The sequence below is a fragment of the Octopus bimaculoides genome, chromosome 2, assembly GCF_001194135.2.
Source record: "Octopus bimaculoides isolate UCB-OBI-ISO-001 chromosome 2, ASM119413v2, whole genome shotgun sequence".
In the NCBI taxonomy this organism is placed as follows: Eukaryota; Metazoa; Mollusca; class Cephalopoda; order Octopoda; family Octopodidae; genus Octopus; species Octopus bimaculoides.
In genome coordinates, this window is record NC_068982.1 from 89474936 (window position 1) to 89500477 (window position 25542).

The window sequence follows — 25542 nt, forward strand, 5'->3', positions numbered from 1 at the left end:
TATATGTATATAAATAATATTATGACCATATGATAACAATTATTTTCCAGTTGCATACATTATATATATGAGTGTGCACGTATGGGTGTATGCACATATGTGTGTATATAATAATATATACATACGTACATACATGTATACATACATATGTGAAAGCAAGTACACACATGTGTATGTATGTGTGCATACATATATATATGTATATATATATATATATATATATATATATAATATATACGTGTATATACATATATATATTGTGTGTGCATGTGTGTGTGTGTGTGCATAGCTGTACACTTATATACATACTCTTCATCAGTCATGCACACTGGTGTGTGCATGCATATAAATATCATCTCAAAAAATGGAGAAAATAGATCTTGTGTTTACACATCATTGCTAAATTAGATACACACACACACATATATATATGTATACATACACACACATATATTACACATACATATATATATATGAATATATATATATTAATTTTCAGTCTTGTGTTCCCTATAGTACTTTGTACATATTGTCAATATATTAACAAGAGTAACAACAACAACAACAACATCATCAACAACAACATAATCATCTTCATCATCGTCATCATCATCATACAAAAGGCAGATAAAAAATTGTTTTATGAAACGATTGATTTGACAAAATCTCAGGTTCGCTTTTCTGACTGCAAACATTTTGATAGAAATAAGATGAAACATTATAAATAGTTGAATAATAATATTACTTCCAAATTTTGATGATTTTTAAAAGTTTTTTCTTCTCAAAAAAAGTTTATTTAGAGATAAAAAAAATATTCAATATTTTTTTGATTTTTTTTTTAAATTTAATTTTTTATTTTTATGTGATGAAAAAAATTGTCTGTTATTTATGCCACAAAATTTATTTCTTGTTTGGATGTACTTGAAAATAAGGCTGCTTTTCAAGGGACTGAATTGTTTTTTATATTTCTTGTTTTTTACCAAAATTCTTCCATTCTTTTTTTATGCATTTTTAAAATATTTTGTTTAATTTTTTTCACATTTTTTGAGTTTTTGTTAGTTTTTGTTGTATATGTTTATTTGATCTTCCCTTTCACCATCTCATTAAATATTTCTAATACATACCAGATATTGTAAAATTTTCTAAATCATTCACTTTTAGTTTCTTTGTAGCTTTTGGCTTATGTAAGTTGAAGACCACAAAATGTGTAGGATAAGATGAGGGTATGTTATGATCATAAATGCAGCATAAATGAAATAGGAATGGCTTCTATCAGGAACTGAAACTGATTTTGTCGACTCAACTTGCTAGGAGCTGACCTCTAACCATACCACCCATAAAAAAAATCCTTTCCCTCTTTTATGTCTTTTATTCTCATATTTATGAAAGATTGAGTTTAAGAGTGAGGAAAAAGAGGAGAGAGTATGTTTGTGTATATGAAAACCTATTTGTGTCTTTGGGTATTTGTGTGTGTTCTTATTCTTATTTAGATAATTGGAGATTCAAAATACTTTAAAAAGTCAAATTCATTTATAGTGTCATAAGGATTCAGTGTGAATGTTTTGCATCTAGACTAAGCATTGTTCTTTAGTTTACATAGACATCCTTTTTTTGATTTTACTCACACAAACATACGTTCAATTATTTTCAAATGATTAGACTATGCTTCACTAATGAGGCCTAATATGACTGAAACATGTCCGGAGTTGTCACCATACTGTCAAAAGATCAGACACGCTTCCCACTGCATTGTATTTTTAATTAATTTAAATTCCAGTGGTTGTCTTCCTTTTCTATCTTTATCAGAGTTGATCGTGTAGATGATTTTTGTTCCTTTCAATATAGATGTTATTTCAATTTAAATTTTGTGGCTCATAGTGTGAAGTATGTTAGTGACTTCATTACTAATTATTTTAAAGCAAAAGCCAAACTTATAAGTTAAAATTCTGTTTCATTTTATTTACTTACAAACTTTTTTTTATATGATTATGATTAGAAGTGCAAATAAGAGTTATTTTTAGTATTTATACTTTCTCACAATGGTATATAACTTTTTGGTTTGGCAATCTAAACAGTTTTACTTCTTGTGCCTTCACAGCCTTCATTGCAAGCTGATGTAGCTCTCTATCACAATAATGAGAAATAGAGCTAAATTCATTAGCTTTTGTTCATATATATTCCATTGGTAGCTTGAGATAATTTTAATAGTACATATTCTGTAAAACTATTGCAAATAAATATAATGGATCCATCTGAATGGGATCTTGAATCTGCCCTTGATCATAAGGAATTAGATGGATACTTATAAGCTCTCGAATTCCATGATTATTTTAAATATCTAATTATCTCCCTTTGTCACTGCCCATTTAGTCATTTTTATTTTATGGGAAAAGTGAAATACAACAAATTAGGAGTGATATAAATGATTAAAACCCTTTAGTGTGGTGCCACTACTGCATGGCTGCAGTCCAATGATCGAAAGCAGTAAAATGAAAATAAAAGAATTGGAAACCTAAAGTCTGAAGCCTAGGTGGCCCAAAATCTCTGCAAGTTTTAAACTACATGAAATTAATATAAGAATATATCACAAGACAATGCAGTTGGAACAGTGTAAGCTCAGAGCTTCACTTGCTACAGATACAACAAACAATCTTAGTTGATATATGACATTTACAGCAGAAATTATGTTCAGAAAGGAACTATTTGCAGATAAAGCAAATAACAACTTGAAGGACACATGCAAAATATTGATTGTATTTCACATACCAATTTAGTCAGTGAATTATTTATATTAAATGCCATTTAAATTAGTTATGGAAGATACATTCAAAGAAGGTCTCCAAAACAATGTGCATGCTACCTTACTCTGGAATCAGTTTTTTGCCTACGTATAAGTAAATCAGTTATTAGCTTCCAACTCTTAGAAGAGACAATTTATGCTAATGCAATTAATAGCTCCATCTTTCATCTGTTGGGAAGCATCTGATATTATATACAAAGACTAGTATAATTAGACTTACAAGTTCTATCTTTAACATTAGCCAGTCAAAGAAGCAGGGACTTTATTAATAAAGATGTGCCATGACAAGCTGTCACAGTTCTTTTGATGTCTTTTACATAAGAGCAGAATCTATATATGCCACTACTGGTTAATTAGCATGAAAGAGGTCTATCAATTTACTTTCAATAAAATCTTCTGTCTGAAAAGGGACATTTATATTAAAAAGTTTCTTAGAAACCTTATCAAATTATTAATGTACAGCAAGCTAAACGAAACCCTTATTTATTTTCTTTCCATTTTTCCATGTTATGGTTGGAATAGATTTTGAAAGGTTTTTGAGATTTTCGCTTTATTGAAATGACTTGCTACAGCTTGATACCATTCTTAACACTATCCACTCAGCAGTGAAAAGAATGTAGCACATATCTCAAGGATGGAAGCTAGCTTATATTTCTTGAAACATTATTTTATAACTATTCAAAGTCCAGAGTTATATTTATTCAGGTTCGTCTTATTTTGTAAACCCTTTGTTTGTATATTTTTTTTGGGTTTTTTTTTGTGTTTCTTATTAGTTTTGGTCTGAAGGAAGGAACTGTTCCCATGATCATTGCAGACCTCCACAACCAATGACATCAAGCCAATAACATTCTTTTTGGACAGTTCCAAGTTGACAGCTGCAGAAAAAAAGTGCAGGGGATGAAATCCAAGGGAAAGATGTTGATATAAAGCAGGCAGCAAACGTGATGGTTAATTTCAACTAGATTCAATATTGACATTGTAAACAAACTCAAGGCCTCAAGGATGGAGGGTGGGGGTAGGGAGAACAAGGAGCGGGGTAGTTTGATGTGAAGGCAAGGGTCTTTTTAGGACATAAGCAGTGCCAGTGAGGTGAATTATTTTCAAATGGAAATTGAAATGATGTCACACATTGAGATCTTACCTCTTATTCCTATGGGTTCATTCCAACTATATATTATATTACCAAAATAAAATGCATTTCACATTTTAAGGGGCATAAACTATATCACAAGCAGCTAATATTATCATTTTTAAAAGTTGTTAATTAGATAAGAATATAAACTGAATCTTTAGAAATAAAAGTTTTGCAATATTCTTTTTATGCCATTATTTTTTAATGGCTTTGTTCATTGGACTGTGGCTATGTTGGGGGACTACCTACAAGAGTTTGTATCAAATCTGGTACATTATTTCAGTCTGGTATTTATCTTATCAATTTCTATTTGTGCAGCCACTAGGTTGCAAAACATAAACACACACACACACACACACACTGAGCTTCAGCAAAGTTTCCAGCAATCAAATTTCCATTTACAAGGTATTAATCAGCCTGGACCTACTATAGCAAATACCTGCTCAAGGTGCAGTACAACGAGATTGAACCCTAGAACCATGTGATGGTGTTAAACTGGGTGACAGTTTATGTCTACCTCCATTTAATTTATTAGCATTATCATTGTTACTATTACTAACATAATTATAGGAATGGTGGAAACAGTAAAGCACAAGACCAAATATAATCTATTGTCATTCTCTGCTTTGACTTAATGGTATTATTTTGTCATTAATTGTTCAGAGTTCAAATCCTCCCAAAGTGACTTTTACATTTCATCTGTCAAGGGTTGATAAAATAACCATTAATAATGTACTAGATTTGATTTAATCTACTGTACTCCAAACCTAATTTAAACAATAAATTTTTATCTTTATTAAAGATATTATTGATATGAAAGGAATAGGCAAAACAAAAATAGTTAAAAGTAAAAATAGTTTTTATAACTTTCATAATTATTTATATTATTTCTCTTAATTTTAAATGATTATGGCAGTAGCAGAAATGGTAAAGCACCAGACTAAATGCCTTAAAGTATTTAATTTTGCCCTTATTTTCTGAGTTCAAATCCCGTTGAGGATGACTTTGTAATTCTTTGACATTTGATTAAAAATATATATGAAACATGAACTGGAGTGGTAGTGGGAGATCAGATCATTCAATTTCCTATACCCCTTCTGCTACAAATATGTGGCCTTGATTCAATATGAGAACCCTTTATTTTCATCATTATATCTCATCATGATCATTATCATCACCATTTAAATTGAGCACTCTGTAAATATTGATGATGGACCCTGGGAATACCTTTATGAAGACACACATGTATAATGCTAGAAATACAACAGATGGATATTTTTCTAGCTACATGCCATACTTAATTAGATATTCCAGAAGAGCCAGCATTCTATTATTTGTCAGTAAACACCAGTTAGTTGGCAGACTCTTTCACATACATCATTAATAATTTAATTTCGTTTGATTTAATTTCTTGATATTAACACAAATAAATTTATTGATTTTATCAATAAAATCCAAGAAATTTGGTTTCTATATATTCTTAAAAATTTAGATAAGATCAATATATATATTTAGGGTTTATTTATATATATTGCTGTGTAGCTGTTATGGTGTATGTGGCTGAGTATGGTGGTTCCAATGAGCTTTGTTGCAATCAGAAAAAAAAAAATAGATAGAATAAAACAAAATAAAAATCATTTCACTTGGTTCTATACGGGTGATTTGAAAAGATCAATATTGATAGTAATGGATTACTTTTAAAAATAGTTAAAAGGTAAGTACATTTACATGATTTTTGTTTTTGCAAACAGCTGTCAATTTTGTTCTATTTTTGTTTTCTTTAGCTTTCATTTTTCTTTTGTTTCATGCAATATGCAAAATGTGTGTGTCTGTGTGCATGTATATGCAGATATGTATGTGCTTGTTATATATATATGTATATATACAAAACAATGCCTTATGTGTGTATATATAGAGATAGATATACAAACGAACATACAAATATATGAATACACATATATTCATAAGAAAAACCATAATTATTGATATATTTCTAGCTAATACTGATATATCATATATGCATTTATCATGTGTACATATAAATTATTTACAATGAGCTGTGTTTTTATGTGTGTGCTTGTATGTATGTATGTATGTATGTATATATACATATATATGTAATGCATATATATATATAGTATACACACATACACATGTTCACATCCATGTACATTATATATAAATACATATATATATGCACATAAACATGTATATATATGTGCATACACATGTATGTATATATATATATATATATATATATATATATATATATATGATTTATTGTATGTGTGCATGTGTATATATATAAATACACACACACACACAATATATTATTTTAGCTCTTTCCCATGTAACAAATAATGTTCATTATCACTGCACATATATTATCTTTAACCCCTGTTACTCTGTGCAGTTCACTGGATTATCTGAATATCAAACAATATCCACAGTCTCTTCATTTCTTTCTCATGATTTACATGATTTCATGGAATGGATTTAGCACACCATTTTCCCACTGAACAGCTTTTAGTAGTATTGTTCATTTTAGGTGGAAAATTTGAAAAAAAATTATATTCACTTTATTAATAACATTTCAACGTGTTTTTGAACATTAGTAAAGAAAAATTTTTTTTTTTTTCTGATTTTTATTATTATTATTTTTTTTCCAATTTTAGCTATATGAAAATGACCACAACTGAAGACAAAAATCTGGTGGTGGAACTTGTGTTTCTGTTGGTCATAGTAATGGTTGTGGTTAGTAACAATAATTGTACTAATAGTAGTATTTATAGTAGTCATACTGCTACTCTTACTAAGTAGTATTAGTAGTAGTAGCATTGGTGTATTTGTGGGAAATAAACCACTTCCTTTGCATAGGATTAGTAATGCGTACCAACTTGTTTAGACATTACACACATATACATAAACACACTTGCACACATCCATCAACATATATGCATGTATGTATCTCTGTATGTACATGTAGATGAAATCAAAATAAATACAAGCTGGTATGTCTGTGACAATATATTGGGAAATATACTTTGAAATGTCTCCTTTTAATGAAGCCATTATTATTGTTATGTATTCATCAATTTCATTGTCATTAATCATAATCAGCGACATTTTCACCATCATCTTTGACATCTCCATCGCAGTCATCACCATCAGCTTTGTCTCTGTTATCATAGTTGGGATTTTTGTATTCTAGATGAAGCTTTCATTTAAATTTCAAGTTGAGTTTGTTGGAGATCTTTTTGAAGCGGGAAACAGAATGGCTTGAACGCTTCTCTAAAGAGGAACCACTCCCACTGAGTTCAGCAGCACCGCCAAAATTGCTCCCATCACCTGTACAAGGGGATGGCCATCGAGTTATTTTCTGAAGAGATTCTGTAGAATATAAAAAGAAATTGAATATTAATATGTATATGTAATTATCTAAAATAATATATCAAGCAAAATGGATGAATAAACTGGAGATTATTTTTCTATATAAAATAATGTCAGTTATTATAAACATTAACCTTGTAATAACAGGCTTGTTCTTTTCTGTCAAACGTTAGTGATTATATCAATAAATCAATCAATAAGACAATAAACAAACAATGATTTGAAAAATAAAAACAAAATATAAAAAAGCAAAAACCCAAAGCAGATCACGTAGCTTGTGTGTCATAATGATGAATAGTCATGAATAAGATCAAAGCCCCATGCAATGAAAGACATGATCATGCTAAAAGTATAAATAATTTAATTTCCTAAGAAGCTGGCTAATATCCTTTCATTTATATATTTACTATACATGGTGGTTGATGGCAGAATTGTCAGAACATTGAACTTTACTGTGTTCACTTACAATCTGTATTCCAATCCCACCAAGCTTACTTTGCTGCCCATTTTCCCAGGGGTGATAAAATAAGTACCAGTCAAGTACTGAAATTGGTATAATTAACTTTTCCTTTCTCAAAATGTGTGGCCTTGTGCCTATGTTATTAGGATATATTAGGATATATTAGTAAAGGCCATAGGGTGGAAGAACTGGTAAAGAGTGGTACTAAATGCCTTATGGTATTTAGTTATGTCCCTTTATACTGTGAGTTCAAATTCTTGCCAAGTTCAGCTTTGCTTCACTTTCTTTCATGTTTGATAAAATATGATTCTGATTCAATTCCTTGTTTCCTCCCACATCTTGTATGCTGCTAGTCTGGGAAAATGTTGTTTTACTGTAAAAGTGGCAGATTTACATGAATGGTAGAGAAAAGAACATGCAATATTTTGTTATTTTTCTTTAGGCTTTTGAATTCAGTTGTTTTTATGCTCATGTTTTTTTCTGCTTTGTGTGTAAGTCTCTATGTGGTCATTCAGCTTGCTAGAAATAGAAGCCACATCTCTATCAAATTACATCCAGCATTTTAAAAGATAAAGGACATATTTGATAATACATTCTTGAATATCTGAAAGAAATAAAGACAAGGTGCTTATGGCTGGAACAACTTGATCATAGATCTAGTAAATCGGGGCCGGCTAAACAACAAAATTATCTTCTGTTTTGCAGGATTGACAAAATTAGTTGTATGAGTTGATTTTTTATTAACTACTGTCACTCCCCACCACAAAAAAAAAAAAAGAAAAATGTTACCGCTCTACCAAAGTTAGTTGCTACTGGTCTGTAGTTGACAACCTTTTTGACATTGTAATGCACTGATGATTTAAAAAATGACTGGCACTTATTCACATGGTAAGTTTTGAAAACAAAAATATTTTAAAGTTAAAATTTAGAAAAAGAATATATTTAGTCATTAAACTCATGTGTAGCAGCATGGTTCAGATAATTTAATTTTTTTGTTCTGTCATAAAAGAAACAAAATGCCCAGCTTTGTTGTAGAGTGAAGTTTACTCTTGGTGACAGCACAAAAGATTGAGTATCAAGTCAATTTTGACTTTGAGTAAGGTGGAAACGTCACCTGATGTGGTGGATTTACAAAGTTTTCTTATTGATATTTGATAGAATATGCTAAAAAATATGAATACAGATACTGCTAGTCATTTGAGAAGCCACCAATAGAATGAACAATAAAAGAATGGCAAAAACAGAAACAGTTACTTAGTGGACAACTCATGACATAAATTTAAAGTGAATTTAATAGCTTTTTATTAAATGGCTTTTCCATGATGTAGTTATTCAGTTTCAACATATATTCTCAAGTATGGCTCCAAAACAAAAACATAAACAACTGAAATCTTTATCATGCACAAAATGCAATTTCCAGAATGGCATTGCTAAATGACCTAAATTGGAACGAAGAACAGACATGGATATTTGATCCTAAAACATTTGGTGATGTTAGATCAACAAAGATTTTTATTTAATTAAGGAAAATTAGTGAAGCTCTACAAAATATTTTGTTAATTCATGAGACATGAGCTACGTATGTGAATAAGAATAAAAATTGACCAGCAAATGTTCAGCAGTTATGATGAGGAGGCTATAGTTACTCATAGATTTATCGTTGAAGAAAGAGACCTAATTTTAAATTGGGATTGATATTCCAGCTACCAATAACTGCAGCTGCCTAAGGATCTAAAACCATTGCTGTCAAAGCTTCAGGGTATCAAAACACACTGCACTGTTACTCTTGCAATCACCACAGATAATTCTTTTAAAAGAGAAAAATGCCTTCTATGTATACATATGTTTTGCATATCAATATTTTAATCTAATGTAGGTTTATGTGCATATACTAATTTAATTTTAGCATAGAGAGCTTTTTTCACATATCAGTGAATGTTTTTGTATTGAAATGAATATTTTTTTGGTTTATTTCAGAATAACCAGGAGTGTTCATTGCTCAGGAAATCAAATGAAGTCAAAACATCATGTCTGACAATCTGCCAACAACATTCTGAGCAACATCTTTTTTTTTTTTTATTACATACAAAGTGCATTCAAAATGTATCTGACTTTTCCTGCTAAAACTAATACTGTGTGGGTAAAATCCTTTGGGTTGAAGGTGACACCACCCTTCCTGCCCATGTGTAAAAATTTTCATTCTACTAGGTGGCATCAGTTCCTGGATGTTATGCCTCGAGTACAGACATGTAGTGTGTGCGCATTGGATTTTTGTTTTCTCAAATGAATTGAACAGCGATTTTGCATCAAGCTTTGCCAAAAGCTCGGTGATACTCAAGCTCTAACCATCCAGAAGATTGAGCAGACATTTGGTAATGATGCCATGGGAAAAACTCAGATCAAACAGTGGTACAATTGCTTCAAACATGGCTGCAGCTTAGTGGAGAGCAAGGCACACTCAAGCAGGCCACCCACAAGCTGAAATGTGGAGCTAATTGAGAAGGTTTGGTGAATAGCCATGAAAGACTGTCATGTAATAATCCAAGTAACTGCTCACAAGGTGGGAATTGGCACACAATCAGTGAATTCCATTTGAACAGATGATTTGTACATGCTGTGAGTGTTGGCAATATTTGTCCCCAAGGTGCTGATGGAACAGCAGAAGAAACTGTGCAGAGAAATTGCTCAGGACATGCAGGACATGCAGAGAAATTGCTCAGACTTCATTAAGACCATCATCACTGCTGATGAGACATGGGTTTATGGTCTCTACTTGATGAATTTGGTCATCTTGCATAAAGATGAAAATCCATTTAGGGCCATCTATGTCTGTACTCTACGCATAACAGTTGAGAACTGATGTGGCCTACTGGTGTGAAAATTTTCAAGTATGCACAAGAAAGATGGCAAACCTCCCACCCAAAGGATTTTGCCCATGTGGCATTAGTTTTGGTGGGAAAAAATGAAGCTGGATACTTCTTGAATGCACTTTGTACATATCCTTTCGAGAAGCTTTTCTTTGACAAATTATTGTACGTAGCACATCTATATTATAATTCTGAATGTTTGCTTGTTCACACACTATGCCTTAGTTTTTTGAAAGAGGGGGATTTGGAGTGAGTGAGACTGACAGAGAGGGAGTGTGAGAGTGAGTGAAGCAGCAGATAGCTACTAAACCATGTGGTCAGTGGAAGTCAGAGGTGAAGAGAGAGAAAGAGAGAAATTAACCAATTGATAAGGGGAAGTACATGGTTAAAGAGAGAGAGAGAGAGAGAGAGAGAGAGAGAGTGCTTAGCAGATGAAAATTTTTAAATCATAATATATGGTGACTGGAAGTGAAATAAGTTGGCAAGATAGCCATGTGTGTTATTTTTTTTCAGTTTGCAATGGAATTGAAACTAATAATGTAAAAAAGAAATCATTGTGTATATTCTCTATGATTGTTTACAATGTAAAATAATTATGATAAAATATTGTGTAATAAGGAATATGCTATTATATATTGATCTTGCAGTTTCAACAGAATTAGATATTAATGAATATATGTATTGAGTATTGTATAGGTAGTTATTGTATATTTTTCTTTCATTTATTGCACAAGCACTATAAAATTTATATGCAATAAAAATGTAAATCATCCTTTCTTTCTTAAATTTCTTAATTTTTTTCATTCTGTGGAGATTCCATGGAGTCTACTAGTTTGTATATACATTATTATACACATTTTAAAAATATAATTCAGTTTCAAGTGTGTGTGTGTGTGTGTGTGCGTGTATGCATACATGCATGTGTTTCTGTACTGATCACTTATGTCATGCCAACTGACTTTATTATCCTTTACTGAGGTTACCCAACAAGATAGAAATGTGTCCATTGCCTTTTAGCAGTTGACTTTAAGGACAAGATCCTTCCTAACTGTATTGTCTTTATTTTCCAAAAACTGGGATTAGCGGATATTAATGAAGTCATCTCCTTGTCTTTTATGTTTTAAATGCCTTTAGAATGGTTTTGAAAGAGAAAGGGAGCTTCTGATTGCAAGGATAATCTCAGTTAATAGAAAATTTCCAACTCAGTATATTACTTTTATGAAACTCTTCCATTCGTGTATTAAGGATACAGAATACTTTGGTAATAGCTATATTAATACCATAATGTTTTGGATAGTTTGACTGTAATGATGATGATTAGCAAGATGATAATGTGGATAACATTTTTTCTAAAACATATTTCTTCATTACATAAAAATATTATAAATAATATCATGAAGAAAGAAAAAAGAATGAGAAAAAGGAAGGGAAGGGAGAAATGAAAAAATTGATGTATTATATCAACAAATGAGTATTGAACAGGCTTTCCATTAAATAGTAACAGAATGGAATTAAATTATCAATGAAACTAATAACTGATTTCATGTCTCTCTTTCTCTTTACCTCTCTCTTTTTCAATTATAGCCAATCTCAACATAAATTGGTAGGAAATACAAATAGACACATTACATTTCATTGTTCTGATTAGTCAGTGACCCTGTTTACAGCTCAGATATAATCCACATTGGAGAACTGCTCACATATTTGGGACAGTACATACAGCTGCAACATACATCTTCATCTTATATTACATTGAAAAGAAGATAAGGACCATTCATCTGATTGGTAATACTTTCTCACCAACATACTACAACTTCTTGCTCTGAAACATGCTCTTTCTACTTTCTACTTCTATTGCTGCTTCAGTAATCTTTCCACATATGAAGTACTTTGTTATTTAAGTGGAATAAATTATAGACACAGGTATATCTCTGTGCTTAAGAATTTCACTTTGCAACCATATAGTTTTAGGTTCTGTTCAACTGTGCAGCAACTTATGCAAGTGTCTTTTACCATTGAATTGGTTTGACCAATTCCTTGGGGTGAAATTGGTTGGCAAGAACTTTATAGAAGCCTTCGTTTCTATGTGTGTTTCTGCATGAGAGTTGTCAGTTACACTTCTAGCATGAGATTGTCTGAGTGAAAAAAAATGTTTACACTCCCAATGTCTCTCAAGACAGTGGAATAACTAAAACCCTAACTTGTGAAAAAAAATCCTTTCTTGTAAAATAGGAAATTATTGACACAAAATGGGCGTCTGGTTTTTAATATACTACTTCAAATAAGTATCTATCTAACCTATGCCAGCATAGAAAAAATATATATGTAAAATGAAAACTGAAATTAGTCTGCCATGAAGAAGAGAAAGGTCTGAAATTTCAAGCAGAGGACTTGACTATAGAGAAATATAAGATTTGTTTTGGTAGTGAAAGTTGGGATATGGGAGGAAACAAATGTGAAGAAGGCTGGAAAGAAATAATAAAGAATAAAGTTGCAAGGAGAAATGCATCTTTGTAGAACAGGCGTGCTAGGTTTATCTCTATTTTTTTATGTTGGATGGTGGTGGCATTAAGGGTTTCTACAATTTTGTGAGAGACCAGGATACACCTCTAATAGCATTTCTTAGCTGAGTTGATGTTTTATAATGTCTTAGTATTTTAACATCTTTCCTCTAATATCAATAGGTAACTGACTATTGCACCAAATAGAAGTGAAAATTTTGCAAATTTGGCTGCCAAAATATCTCTATGAAGTGTAGCACTCACTTTGGTAGAAAGATAAAGTTTTCCCGATCCTCTCCAAATATACAATTCCTTAAAAGTTCATTATTTACATTTGATGGATATTTGTCTTCATCTTGCTTGTTGTTAGCACAATATTTCGGCTGATATACCTTCCAGCCTTTATCAGGTGTCTTGGGAAAATTTCAAACCTGGGTTCTCATTCCTAATGTATTTTTTGATGTTGTTATTATAATTATTATTATTATTATTCAGGTCACTGCCTGGAATCGAACTCGGAATCTTGGGGTTAGTAGCCCGTGCTCTTAACCACTACGCCATATGCCCATAATAATAATAATAACAACATTGAAAAATACCTTAGGAATGAGAACTCAGGTTCAAAATTTCCCCAAGACACCTGATGAAGGCTGGAGGGTATATCAGCTGAAACATTGTATTAACAACAAACAAGATAAGGACAAATATCCGTCAAATGTAAATAATGTACATAATTCCTCATCTCTTAAATATAGAACTGTATCCTTAAAAGTTGTTCTCAACTTATCAGCAGTTGTACTCTTTGCAGTGGCAGAGTTTGCTTGAGATTGCCAGAGAGCAAGACTTACTTCACCTATGCTTTTAGTCTTCCTTCTGAGTTCTTGTAAAGTATGATTAAACACTTCAAACGCAAGTCAGTGAGGCATTGTACACTCATACCTTCAGTATAGCCTGCTTTGGAATCTCTGCCTCTCCAGAAAGATCATATCTGGAATTATGAGCAAGGTTAATTAACAACTTAAAAGCAAAATGAACAGTCCTACCATCTATGGCTAGAGTTGCAATCTAGTCCAAGTGTGACCACATTAGACTGAATAAACAAACTTTTTACTAAGATTAGATAAATAAAAACAATTTTATCAGCAACCAGGAGCATCAAGAGAAATTTCTTTGAAAGTCAAATGTCACCAGTTGTTTGATTATTGGAATTGTACATAAAAGATGTAAACATTAGATGTGGTTGTTTTGATTCGTGTTGTACTTGATATAATACATATTCTGTCAGTCTATCCTGGTCATTCTGCCAAAGCTGCCAAGGTTAAACAGAAATAACTAAAGGGACTGCTATGTAGTAGGTTGATCTGCTATAAATACCAGCCAAATGTCCTCAAGATCATATCTTATTCCCTTAAAAATGAAGGTATACATTAGAAAAAATGTTTCTTGATATGCCAAAAAGAAGGTAGAGTATGAAAATAATTATGAGATGTGGGAGGAGCTTCATAATAGTGAATCGAAAGGGAAAGAGAGAGAGGATTAAAATGCACATATGCACAACAATTTCAGTGTTGAAAGCAGATATAGAACAATAATGATAATGATATATAAAATGCATAAAACTTAGTGGGACCATATATATAGCTGCGTGAAAATTAGTGTTCATGCATTTGCGTATGTTTAAGGTTTATGCATTAATTTGTGTATGCATGATTTTATATAAGCATTTACATCATGAAAGAGGCATTTTAGCCATTTAAAATGTGCATAAACCGTGAAATTCATTTGACACCCAAAGAAATATAAGAATACATTTAGCAGCCTTTATGTTTTAAATGGCTTTTCTACGAAATAATTTTTTCAGTTTCACTACAGTCTCAGATCAAGACATTGTTGTGCAAGTATAACTTCAATATATATGTGTGTATGTGTTCTTTTCGTCATGGGAGATTATGTACAAATATTTTGGCAACAAATAATATTTACAACTCATATATATATATGCACACACACACACACACACACAGGATTTATGAATATCAGACAACTAAGAGGGAGTGCTCAATACATGTTGTAGAGCCTATAGTTTACTGAAACTGATGCTTTATCTTGTGACTAAAGTTTTGTGCCACTGCAATCTTCAGGCAAGAATCTTCTCACCTGAAGATGACAGTGGTGTGAAACTCAGGTTATGAAATAAATTTAGTTTCAATAAATCACTAAACTATTATATATATATATATATAAATAATATACTGCTCTGTGACAGAAAATTTAATAAAAAAGTACTTTATCTGGTGAGAGATAAATATTATTTATTTAAAAGTCACAATACATGTATTAAAATGCTATTAATAGTTTCATGTGTTGAGAAAATGCAAACATATTTTCCAGGTGCAAACCACATATCATAACAAACCAAAGAAATTGAATAATACAAGAAATGCGAAAAAAACTGAGAAGGCAGCATGTAGAAAATGCAGACAGCAAACAATGGAAAACACAAAATGGAAAATGAAAAGCAGAAACTAAAATGTAAAAAATTGAAAGTAAAAAGGTAAAAGAACTCTCCTCCTTAGACCTTAAATAATAAGGCTGGAAAGATATCAAGTCAGTCAGGAATAGGTCTAAGGAGAATAGCTTTTACTTTTTTATTTTTGAAGTTTTAGTACTATTTTTCATTTTCTGTTTTCTGCTTTCTGTTGTTTACTGTCTGCATTTTCTGTATGCTGCCTTCTTAGTTTTTTCGCATTTCTTGTATTATTCAATTTCTTTACTTCACTATGATATGTGGTTTGCGCTTGAAGAATATGTTTGAGTCTTCTAAACATATGAAACTATTAGTAGCGCTTTAATACATTGTATTGAAACCTTTATATAAATAATTATATATATATATATATATATATAAAGTACCATAATGTCTAGACAAATAAAGAAACTCATGTACACATGTGGTGTGAGCATGAGCACTTATGTATATGCATCTACTGGAAGAATAAAAAGTTGACTGAGTTGCAACTATATACACAAGCATAAATACTTATGCATGTATAACATTACATATACATTTGTCATTTGATAAATTTGTATTTGCATACATGCCCTCACATACACCATTATTTATCATTTCTATTATATACACTCACATGAAATGTCTAAAAATTTACTCAGTTACCAAAAGCAAACATATGCACACACTGCTCACTCTGTAATGTCACTGAACAAAAGCAGTAGAAATTATTTTGCTGTGTTGCTACTCTGTTAAATTTATTTTCAAATTTCATTAAAGGTATGTGGGTTTAATATCATTACATATTTATATATGCACTGAGGTTGAAAAGCACAAAGAAATCATGTCTTATTGGAATCAATATATTCATTTATTGAATTATACCTTGAATTTCATAGATTAAATTAATATTTTGGTAAAGAATTGGCAGTCATTTCTTTTTATACATGATAATTAACATTTATATAGTTTTTGCCTGGGTTGGCACTACTTTACTTTGGCTGAGTAGACTGCATGTGCCATATGCATACACTATATGCAGAGTAAACCTAAACAAGCAACCAGATTTACAGCAACATTCAATTCATGTAATCATGCATGAAACAAATGAAACGTAGAAGTGTTCTTAAAGAAATAGAAAATAAGCTTAATGACAAGGCAGATAACTCTCCTTTCCTCAGTCTGTCTATATGACAACTAGGAGAACAGAACCTATGATTATCTAAGTTGAATTGTCGATATAATTTCTTCCAAAGCAAACAAATGTGTGACTTTTTTAACATGTTATCCTTCTCTAGCAATGGAAAAATAGTATATTACAAAATATAACTTTGGACTGATGTGTGTGTTCATATATGTATTTTGTGTTTGTGAGTATGTATGCATACATATGTCTGTATGCGTAAGCATGTGCATTTTTAAGTGTGTTTGTCCGTGCATGAATATATTCTAACCTTCAAAAGCATGCTAATGAAAATGTATGCAAAACAAGACTATTGTGTGTGTGTGTATCTGTGTGTGTGTGCACATGTATGCATATGCCTGTGTGTGTTGGTGTGTGTGCATTGGCATGAACACAAAGCATATCTGTTATCTATGGTAAAAAAAACATGCTTTCAAAGAAGTCCCTAGCTTTTTTTTTTATTGTCAAAAATTCTATGAGACTCATTAGGATATTTTGTAACAATAGTAAAATTCTTAATAGCTATATACAAAGAATAAGATCAATAGTGGATATTACTAACAACTCTTTTTTTTTTTTTTTTTTTTTTTTTTTTTTTTTCCATTAAGTTAGTACATTTTGTGCCATGAATATTTCATGATTTCAACTATGTTGGAAAAGCTTATGATGAATGGTAATGTTCTACAGTTACATCTTGGTAGAGTCATTGCAACTATTAAACGGCACATGCACTGCAATGTTTAATTTATTCTCATGTTATAATAATAATAATAATAATAATAATAATCCTTTCTACTGTAGGTACAAGGCCTGAAATTTGGGGCAAGGGGATAGTTGATTACATCAAGCCCGGTACTCAACTAGTACTTATATTATCGACCCTGAAAGGATGAAAGGCAAAGTTAATCCCGGTGGAATTTGAACTGAGAACATAAGGATAGATGAAAGCCACTAAGCATTTTGCCCTGTGTGCTAATGATTCTGCCAGTAGAGTTATGGAGAAAGTGATATGACATTTAGTCATGTCCTGAGTTCATTCAGATTATTATTTATCATTTAAAAAATTTTTTTAACCACTTGTCAGGAAGAAAAGGCTGTGCCCATGACCCTTTCACGGGGCTTCTGAAACTGATGGGAGGAGAGAAGACAGTATCTTCAAATTGAAGAGTTAGCCTAATGTTTGCAGCAGTGTAGAAACTGCTAAAAAGACCTAAAGTGCCAGGTAGTGGCATGAAAATAAGTAATGAATTAAGTTTACTATGGCGAAGAACCAAAACAGATACTGTATGGTATTTGATCTCATGTTTTTGCATTCCGTCAATCTGCCATCTTGCATTGGTACTCTTTTACCGACCCCAAGAGGATAAAAGGTAAAATTGATCTTTGTGAGATTTGAACTCAGAGTGCAGGAAGACATACCTTGAGGCATTCTATCTGACACCCTCACAATTCTGCCAATCTGTCAACTATACATAATTCAAGCCAGCAATCTTGTAACATATATTCAGGGTTCAAAGGTTATCAAGTTCAACTTTGCTTTTTGTCATTCCTGAGTTGATAAGACCAATGTAAAATATTGGGACAGATATAAGTAACTATGCTCCTTCTCCAAAAGTGTGTTACAAATTAGATGTCACAAAATATTTCACTGTACATTTAATGGAAACAATGATTCTACAAGGCTGCAAGTTATTTGAGTCCTAGCATCATATCAAACCACTCACCAAATAACTGTAATTCAAGAATTATTGTTTAAGATTTTACCAATTAGTAATAATTAAAATATGTGAATAATATAGAGAATTCTAAAGAGGAGAGAAAAAACATTCTGCAAAATAGAAAAAATAAAGAGAAATAAGTAAAAAAAAAAAATTTTAATTTAAAAATTATGCAAGAAATTGGAATAATGTAGAAATTAAATAATCAATGCAATTTACCTTACAAGAAAGAGGAATGATCCTCTTAAATTTTTTTCATTTACTTCAGATCATATTAACTACTCTAATTATTTTCAATTCTTAGAAACACATATGGTCGCTGGGGAATTCAAATGAAAAAGACATATTCCAATTTTTATTAGGATACAAGGATTGGAGGTAAAAAAAAAGGTATTGTATTCCTAAGTAAGACACTTTTTTTCTGAGTAAAATTTTAAATAATTTTAAATGAATATGAATATAGACCTTAAGCATTTGACACTAAGTCTAAATAAGCACAATAAGTTAAGTATGCTTCCAAATGATAAACAGTGTTAATCTTGGTTCTTGGATTCCTGTAAATAAAAGCAATGATTAAATAGTGAGTATAATACACAGTCACATACACAAACAGCAATCTGTTGCTGCTGATCTTTTTGAGTAAAAGTGATAATAAATTAGTGGTGGGTAATAAGACACATAGGCAATAGTTTGAGTAGTTTGCCATGGGTCTACTTTGGCTTGCCTTAGCCTGCACACAGTTAGAAATAATCACTTAGAATGTTATAAGTCCTGAGGGAAGAATAACAGACACCTTGGAACTGTGAAGTGGCAGCTAAGAAAGCCTGAAGCAGTTTGATCATTATCCTTTGTCCACTCCTGATTTTATTAACAAACTGGTAAAAAGTATAGTAATAATATTACTTTCTAACATGGAAGTAAGGCTTCAAATTTGAAATTGAATACAGTTGAATATATCAACCCCTGTGCAATGCAACTGCTTTATTTTATCAACTATATAAGGATATAAAGTGAAGTTGGTTGTAGCAGGATTTGAACTGAGACTGTAAAGAACTGCAACTAAGCACAACTAGGTATTTTGACTGAGGGTTAATGATTCTATCAGTTCAACAATATTAAAAGAATTAACAATTATTGATTTTTTTTTCATGTAAAATGCAATTATTTAATTATTTGAATGAATCCTTAACTCAATGTGCTTGTTTGTTTTTTGGTGTCAAAATCTTAAAATCAATTGTATTTGTTTTTTTTTAAAGATTCCCTCTTTGAGAATAAAATTAAGTTACATACAAACATGAAATAAAATTCTTGTTCTTTAAGGAACCACTTGCAAGAAATATTTATAACTGTCACATTAAATCAGTAAAACCTTTTATAAATAATATAATATGCATTTTTCATGGTTCTTTAAAAGAAAATAGTTTAAAAAGAACATTTGATTAAAATGTAACTTGTATTAAAAAGGAATTTTTTAAAAAAGTGCATTCAAGGCATTTTGATTTAAAAAATTGTATTTCCAAATAAGAATTTAACAATATTCCACTTATTGAAAACATGTTATATTGGAAAAAAGAGTTCTGTGAAGTTATATTGAAAGATTCTTGAATACTATTACAAAATGGTTCCTCACACAAAGAGCTGAATGAATTAGAAAGTTTTTCAACTGACCTCCACAATATTTAGTCTTAAGACTTAATCCAATATCCTGCTATTCAAGGACCTATAACTGTCATTATTTCTTAAACAGTAGGGTCACAAAATTAGTGCTTATTCAATACAGAGTACCTGATTTTCCTTGCAATGAATCATTTCAGAAATAATTAAAAACATATTGCTGTTTAATCTTGGGTTATTGCTGATCAAACTGACTTTAGATCGAAAGGCGTTCTAGCTGTGATCACCCCACCATTTGGTTTTCAGACATTGTATCTAAGATCATAATATTTCTATTAGATTGAGCAACCCCATAGAAACTTCTTTTTGTTGATATAAATAGGTATGCTGTAAGAAGCTAAAAGGAAAAAAAATCCATTGTTTCAAGTGACACTGCCTGAAATCTTAATTTTTTCTCTCTCACAGCACACCAACACTTCTAAGAGTAAATTTTAGAGATTGATGTGTGTAGAAAGATCCATCCCACCTGTATGTGTGGTGGCAAAAGTGGAGAATGGAAATTTTTCAGGGTTAAAGGCATCTGATCCTCTAGACTAGTTGTCCCTATTTTTAAGGACTTTCTCTCTCTCTCTCTCTCTTTCCTTGTGTGTGTGTTTATATATTGATCAAAATATACACTAGGGAAAGCAGTCACCATTTTCTTTCACACTGGCCAGTCTGATGAGAGCGGTCTTTGGTATTCATTTCATTACCTAATATCTTGACTGAAATGGATCTACAATACTGTATACTTTGATGAATATATTCACTTTATTGATATATGTATATGACTGCTACATTTTCTGGCTTACAGATTGGGTCAAATAGAGTTTATTGAGGCAGACTCTCTATATTTGGGTACTCTTCTTGTCATCAACCCTTATCTGGTTCCAAGACAGATAATATGTCCTCATGGCCAGATATACCTTTGCAGTATACTGGAAATGAATGGCATTCATTTATAACAATCACCTGATGTCAAGACACATGCACATGATGAACTTCTTTCAGTTTCTGTCTACCAAATCCACTCACAAGGCTTTGGTCAGTCTGGGGGTTATAGTGGAAGACACTCAAGGTGCCATACAGTAGGACTGAACTTGAAATCATGAGTTTGGGAAGCAGAATTTTTAAATCAGTAGCCACTTCCTCACCAATAAATGTATGTATGTGTACGTGTATATGTATATCAAATGTTGTGCCCTGTTCTTGTAAAAAGTATCAAAGTGTTTAGTATACACTTCCATTCTTATAGTATAGTACATGCACACATATGTGTACATGTATGTATGTATGTATATCTATATGTATGTATATCTATATGTATGTATATGTATGTATACACACACACACATATATATAATATATATACATATATAGTGCTCTTACGTCTGTACCATGGTTTTATGCTAATATCCATTCCACTGAAGATCCCTGTATTCAGTGTCATGTATGTTAATGTGAAGTTATGATACAGAAATGCATGAGTGTCTGTTTGTGCATGAATGCACAAGTCCTATATCGCTGTTTTATTTGTATGGTACACTTTTCACACCTAATACAGAATAATTTTATGTGAAGCTATTTTGTTTCCTTATAAATGTGTCTCACTACATTGTAATGCTTTCATTTTTATCGTCTTCATATCAAATACTTAAATGACTAATCCTCAATTCTTATTATTGTTATTGATTTCTCATTATGTTGACAGTTGTTTACTATTTTGTGTCTACAACAAATCGTCCTACCTTTTTACACAGTCTTGCACCTCATTCTTTTGTAAGGGAAGAATTACTTACCATCAGAACTGTTTAGAGAAGAATGATCAAATGAGGATGCTGCACGACCTGATCGTTTAGAACCAATTTTCTTAGCTATATTAGCTGTTCCTCTAGAAAGTGATCCCATATAGTTGGAACCCTTCTTTTTCTTATTATCCTGAAACAGCAATAAAAGAAATATCATCATCATCATAATTTTAATACTTACATTTCCATACCAGCTTTCATTAGATGAAACTTATCAAACCTATTGAGGCACTTTTTATTTTTACAGTTTATTTACTTCCTAATACTAACCCTCACCTGTTTCCAAATAAGGTAATATTTGCTGTAGTCAAGGTGGCAAGCTGGCAGAAACATTAGCACACCAGGCAAAACGCTTAGTGGTGTTTCGTCTGTCTTTACGTTCTGAGTTCATATTCCACCAAGGCGACTTTGTCTTTCATCCTTTCAGGGTCAATAAATTAAGTACCAGTTGCATACTAAGGTCGATCTAATTGACTGGCCCCCTCCCCCAAAATTTTAAGCTGTGTGCCTAGAGTAGAAAAGAATATTTGCTCTAGTCCTTCAAACAATAAACAACACAATAGCTGGGTGTGGTTTTGTCAGAGTGCATGGTGAATATTAAGACCTTGTTTCTATGCAGCATACAATCAACGTTTAGATAAAGGAAAGACAGAAGACAGAAGCACACACACACACACACACATACACACATGCATACACGTGTCTTACAAGCTTCTTAGAGTTCTCATCTACTACTTCAACTCACAAGGCATTGGTCAGCCCAAGACCAAAGAAGGCTCCTTTTCACAGTGGTATGCAGTGGAAATAAACTTTAAAACACATGGTTATGAAGCAAAATTCTTAACTACACAGTTATATATGTTTTTATAAACTATTAATAAATCCTGGAACCCTATGCATGTAAAATAAATAAATAAAGAAATAAATAAAGAAAGAAAAGTTTGCTATAAAGTGAAAGATCATCTGTGTACACATGAAATCATTTCTGAAAAATATGAAAGATCATTGAACATTTATATCTGTGGCGGTCATAGCTGAGATGAAAACTCACAGAGTTGTAAAATTGGGTATAGGAAAGATATTAGATGTAGTTTGCTAGAGAGAAGACTGCAATGGTATGGTAATGTGATGCATAGGGATGAAGACAGCTGCATAAAAGGGCACAGGTTACTAAATGCGAATTGAAGCTGTGAAAGAAGGAAACCCAAGAAGACATGGAACAAAATAGTAAAGACAAACCTGTGCCTGCATCTGAGATACATATATACACACACATGTCTGTGCATGCCCACATCTACACACACACACACACACACACACACACACAAACAAGGTCAGTTATAAGACATGTGACATGAATTAATTACAATCTGATACAAAGTAGTGCAACTTGGGCTATATTTCTTTTTATTCTTATATTTTCTTTTTCTCCATGATAATCTAGAAGGCTTAAATCTGTTGAAGTATTTACTTGAATTATTTTCTCAAAGGACAACAGGGTATATCTAATTTCTGTTATCCCTTAACTGAAAATACAGTTGTTATTAAATTATCCTCTGATAAACACAGATTAGTAGAATGTTAAATGGCTTTAACAAAGAGAAAAAAAACTGTTTCATGTTTGTAGCAGGTTTTTATTTACATTTTTGTTGTTCTAAATTCCAGTTTGCTATTTGCATAAGCATAAATTAAGGGTGTGAGCATTCAAATTATATTGGAAATATGTACAAATTGAAATTTGTATCAAAATTCAAGGATAAACAAAAAAGATAAAGTATAAATTTGATTGAAAACTAAATGTTCAGTTTTTATTCAATTTTGTCAAAAATCCAAGTGATTGTATGTATGTATGTATGTATGTATCTGTTTATATCCCAGTGTAGCATATCCCATGAAACACTGGGGTATGTTACTGCCAGGCACAGAGACTGGTTTGTTGAAAATGATGCTGAAATTCAGCGACTATTGGTGGTAAAGCGCTATGCCCACAGTGTATTGCTACACAGAGAACTGTCCACTGTGCAGCGAAGTCTAGCACTTGCCCACAATAACAGTGTAAAATCACTACTGCAGCGATCTCTCAGGAAGATGCAGAACACTTGGTGGGAGGATCTTGCTCGTGATGTTCAGGCTGCTGCTGATGCAAATGACAGCGAGAAGCTTTACCATCTTATGAAGCAAGCTTATGGACCTAAGAGCTCCACATCAGCTCCTTTGCTTTCCAAGGAGTCTTCCACTCTGTTTACTAAATCAACAGAAATCACAGGTCGCTGGATTGAACTCTTCTCTGAACTCCTAAACCATAAGCCAGTTGTGGATAAAACAGTGATTGATACTATGCAACAAAGACATCATTGGCTCTTTAAACACCTCACCTTCAAGAGATGAAGTAATGACATCAATAAATAAATTGAATCTTGGTAGGGCACCTGGAAAGGATGCAATTTGTGCTGAGGTCTTGCAATTTGGTGGTAATTACATCACACAGTCCCTTCATGAACTTATTAGTGCAGTCTGGAGGGATGGTGCAATGCCTAAGGACTAGAAGGGTGCAATGCCTAAGGACTAGAAGGATGCAATTATTCTTCCTCTATACAAAGGAAAAGGAGCCAGAACAATGTGTGGTAACTACAGAGGTATTGCTCTATTATCAGCTGCTGGCAAGGTTCTGGCAAATATTCTTCTTACCCGTCTGAATGGGTATCTCGTAAATGATGTCCTATCAGAATCTCAATGAGGCTTCCGATCTGGTAGAGGGACAATGGATATGATTTTCACAGCAAGTCAAATGCAGGAGAAGTACTATGAGCAGAATATGGATCTTGTCCAGGTATGCATTGATTTAACAAAGGCCTTTGATACTGTAAATAGGGCCTTTCTATGGAAAATACTTGGCAAACTTGGATGTCTGGATCACTTTGTATCTATAATTAAATCATTTCATGATGGGATGGAGGCTTGGGTCAATGTTGGTGGTGGCATGGTGGGACCCATTCCTGTAGAGAATGGTGTCAAGCAGAGTGACATCCTTGCCCCAACTCTCTTTTCTTCGTACTTTGCTGCTGCTTTTACTCATGCTTTTGCTAAGGTTAGCTCTCTGGGAATATATGTCAGATATTGATCTTCTGGCCGCCTCTTTAATCTTCACCGATTTGCTGCCAATTCAAAAGTTCTCCAGTCTATTATTCGTGACCTCCTTTATGCAGATGACTGAGACTTAGTCACTCATACAGTGGATGACATGCAAATACTCATGAATTGCATTTCTGCTTCTTGCAAGGCATTTGGACTCAGCATTAGCCTGTTGTAATGTTCCAGCCTGCACCAGGAAATCCATTTGTGAAACCAACTATCTTGGTTGAAGGAACAATTCTGAAGTTGGTCTACCTGGGCAGTACACTCAGCTGTTCTTGCTTCCTGGATGAGGAAATATCTTTCAGGTTGCAGAGAACAACTAATTCCTTCCGGTCTCTTTAGTCCTGTGTCTGGTCCCAGCATGGCATCGCAAGGCAAACAAAAGT

General features: G+C 32.2%; 1 protein-coding gene across 3 annotated transcripts in view; it reads right to left on the bottom strand.

Moving 5' to 3' along the window:
* Window positions 1-1145: 1145 nt before the first annotated feature.
* LOC106874430 (uncharacterized) overlaps window positions 1146-25542 on the bottom strand; it is a 1214035-nt gene continuing 1189638 nt past the window's right edge. For all 3 annotated transcript variants that reach the window (XM_052978428.1, XM_052978427.1, XM_052978429.1), the window contains 2 exons: window positions 22013-22151; window positions 1146-7322 (listed from right to left, as the gene is read on the bottom strand). In XM_052978428.1, the coding sequence (XP_052834388.1) occupies window positions 7153-7322; window positions 22013-22151 (309 nt within the window). In that variant the 3' untranslated portion in view covers window positions 1146-7152. The remainder of the gene's footprint in view (window positions 7323-22012; window positions 22152-25542) is intronic.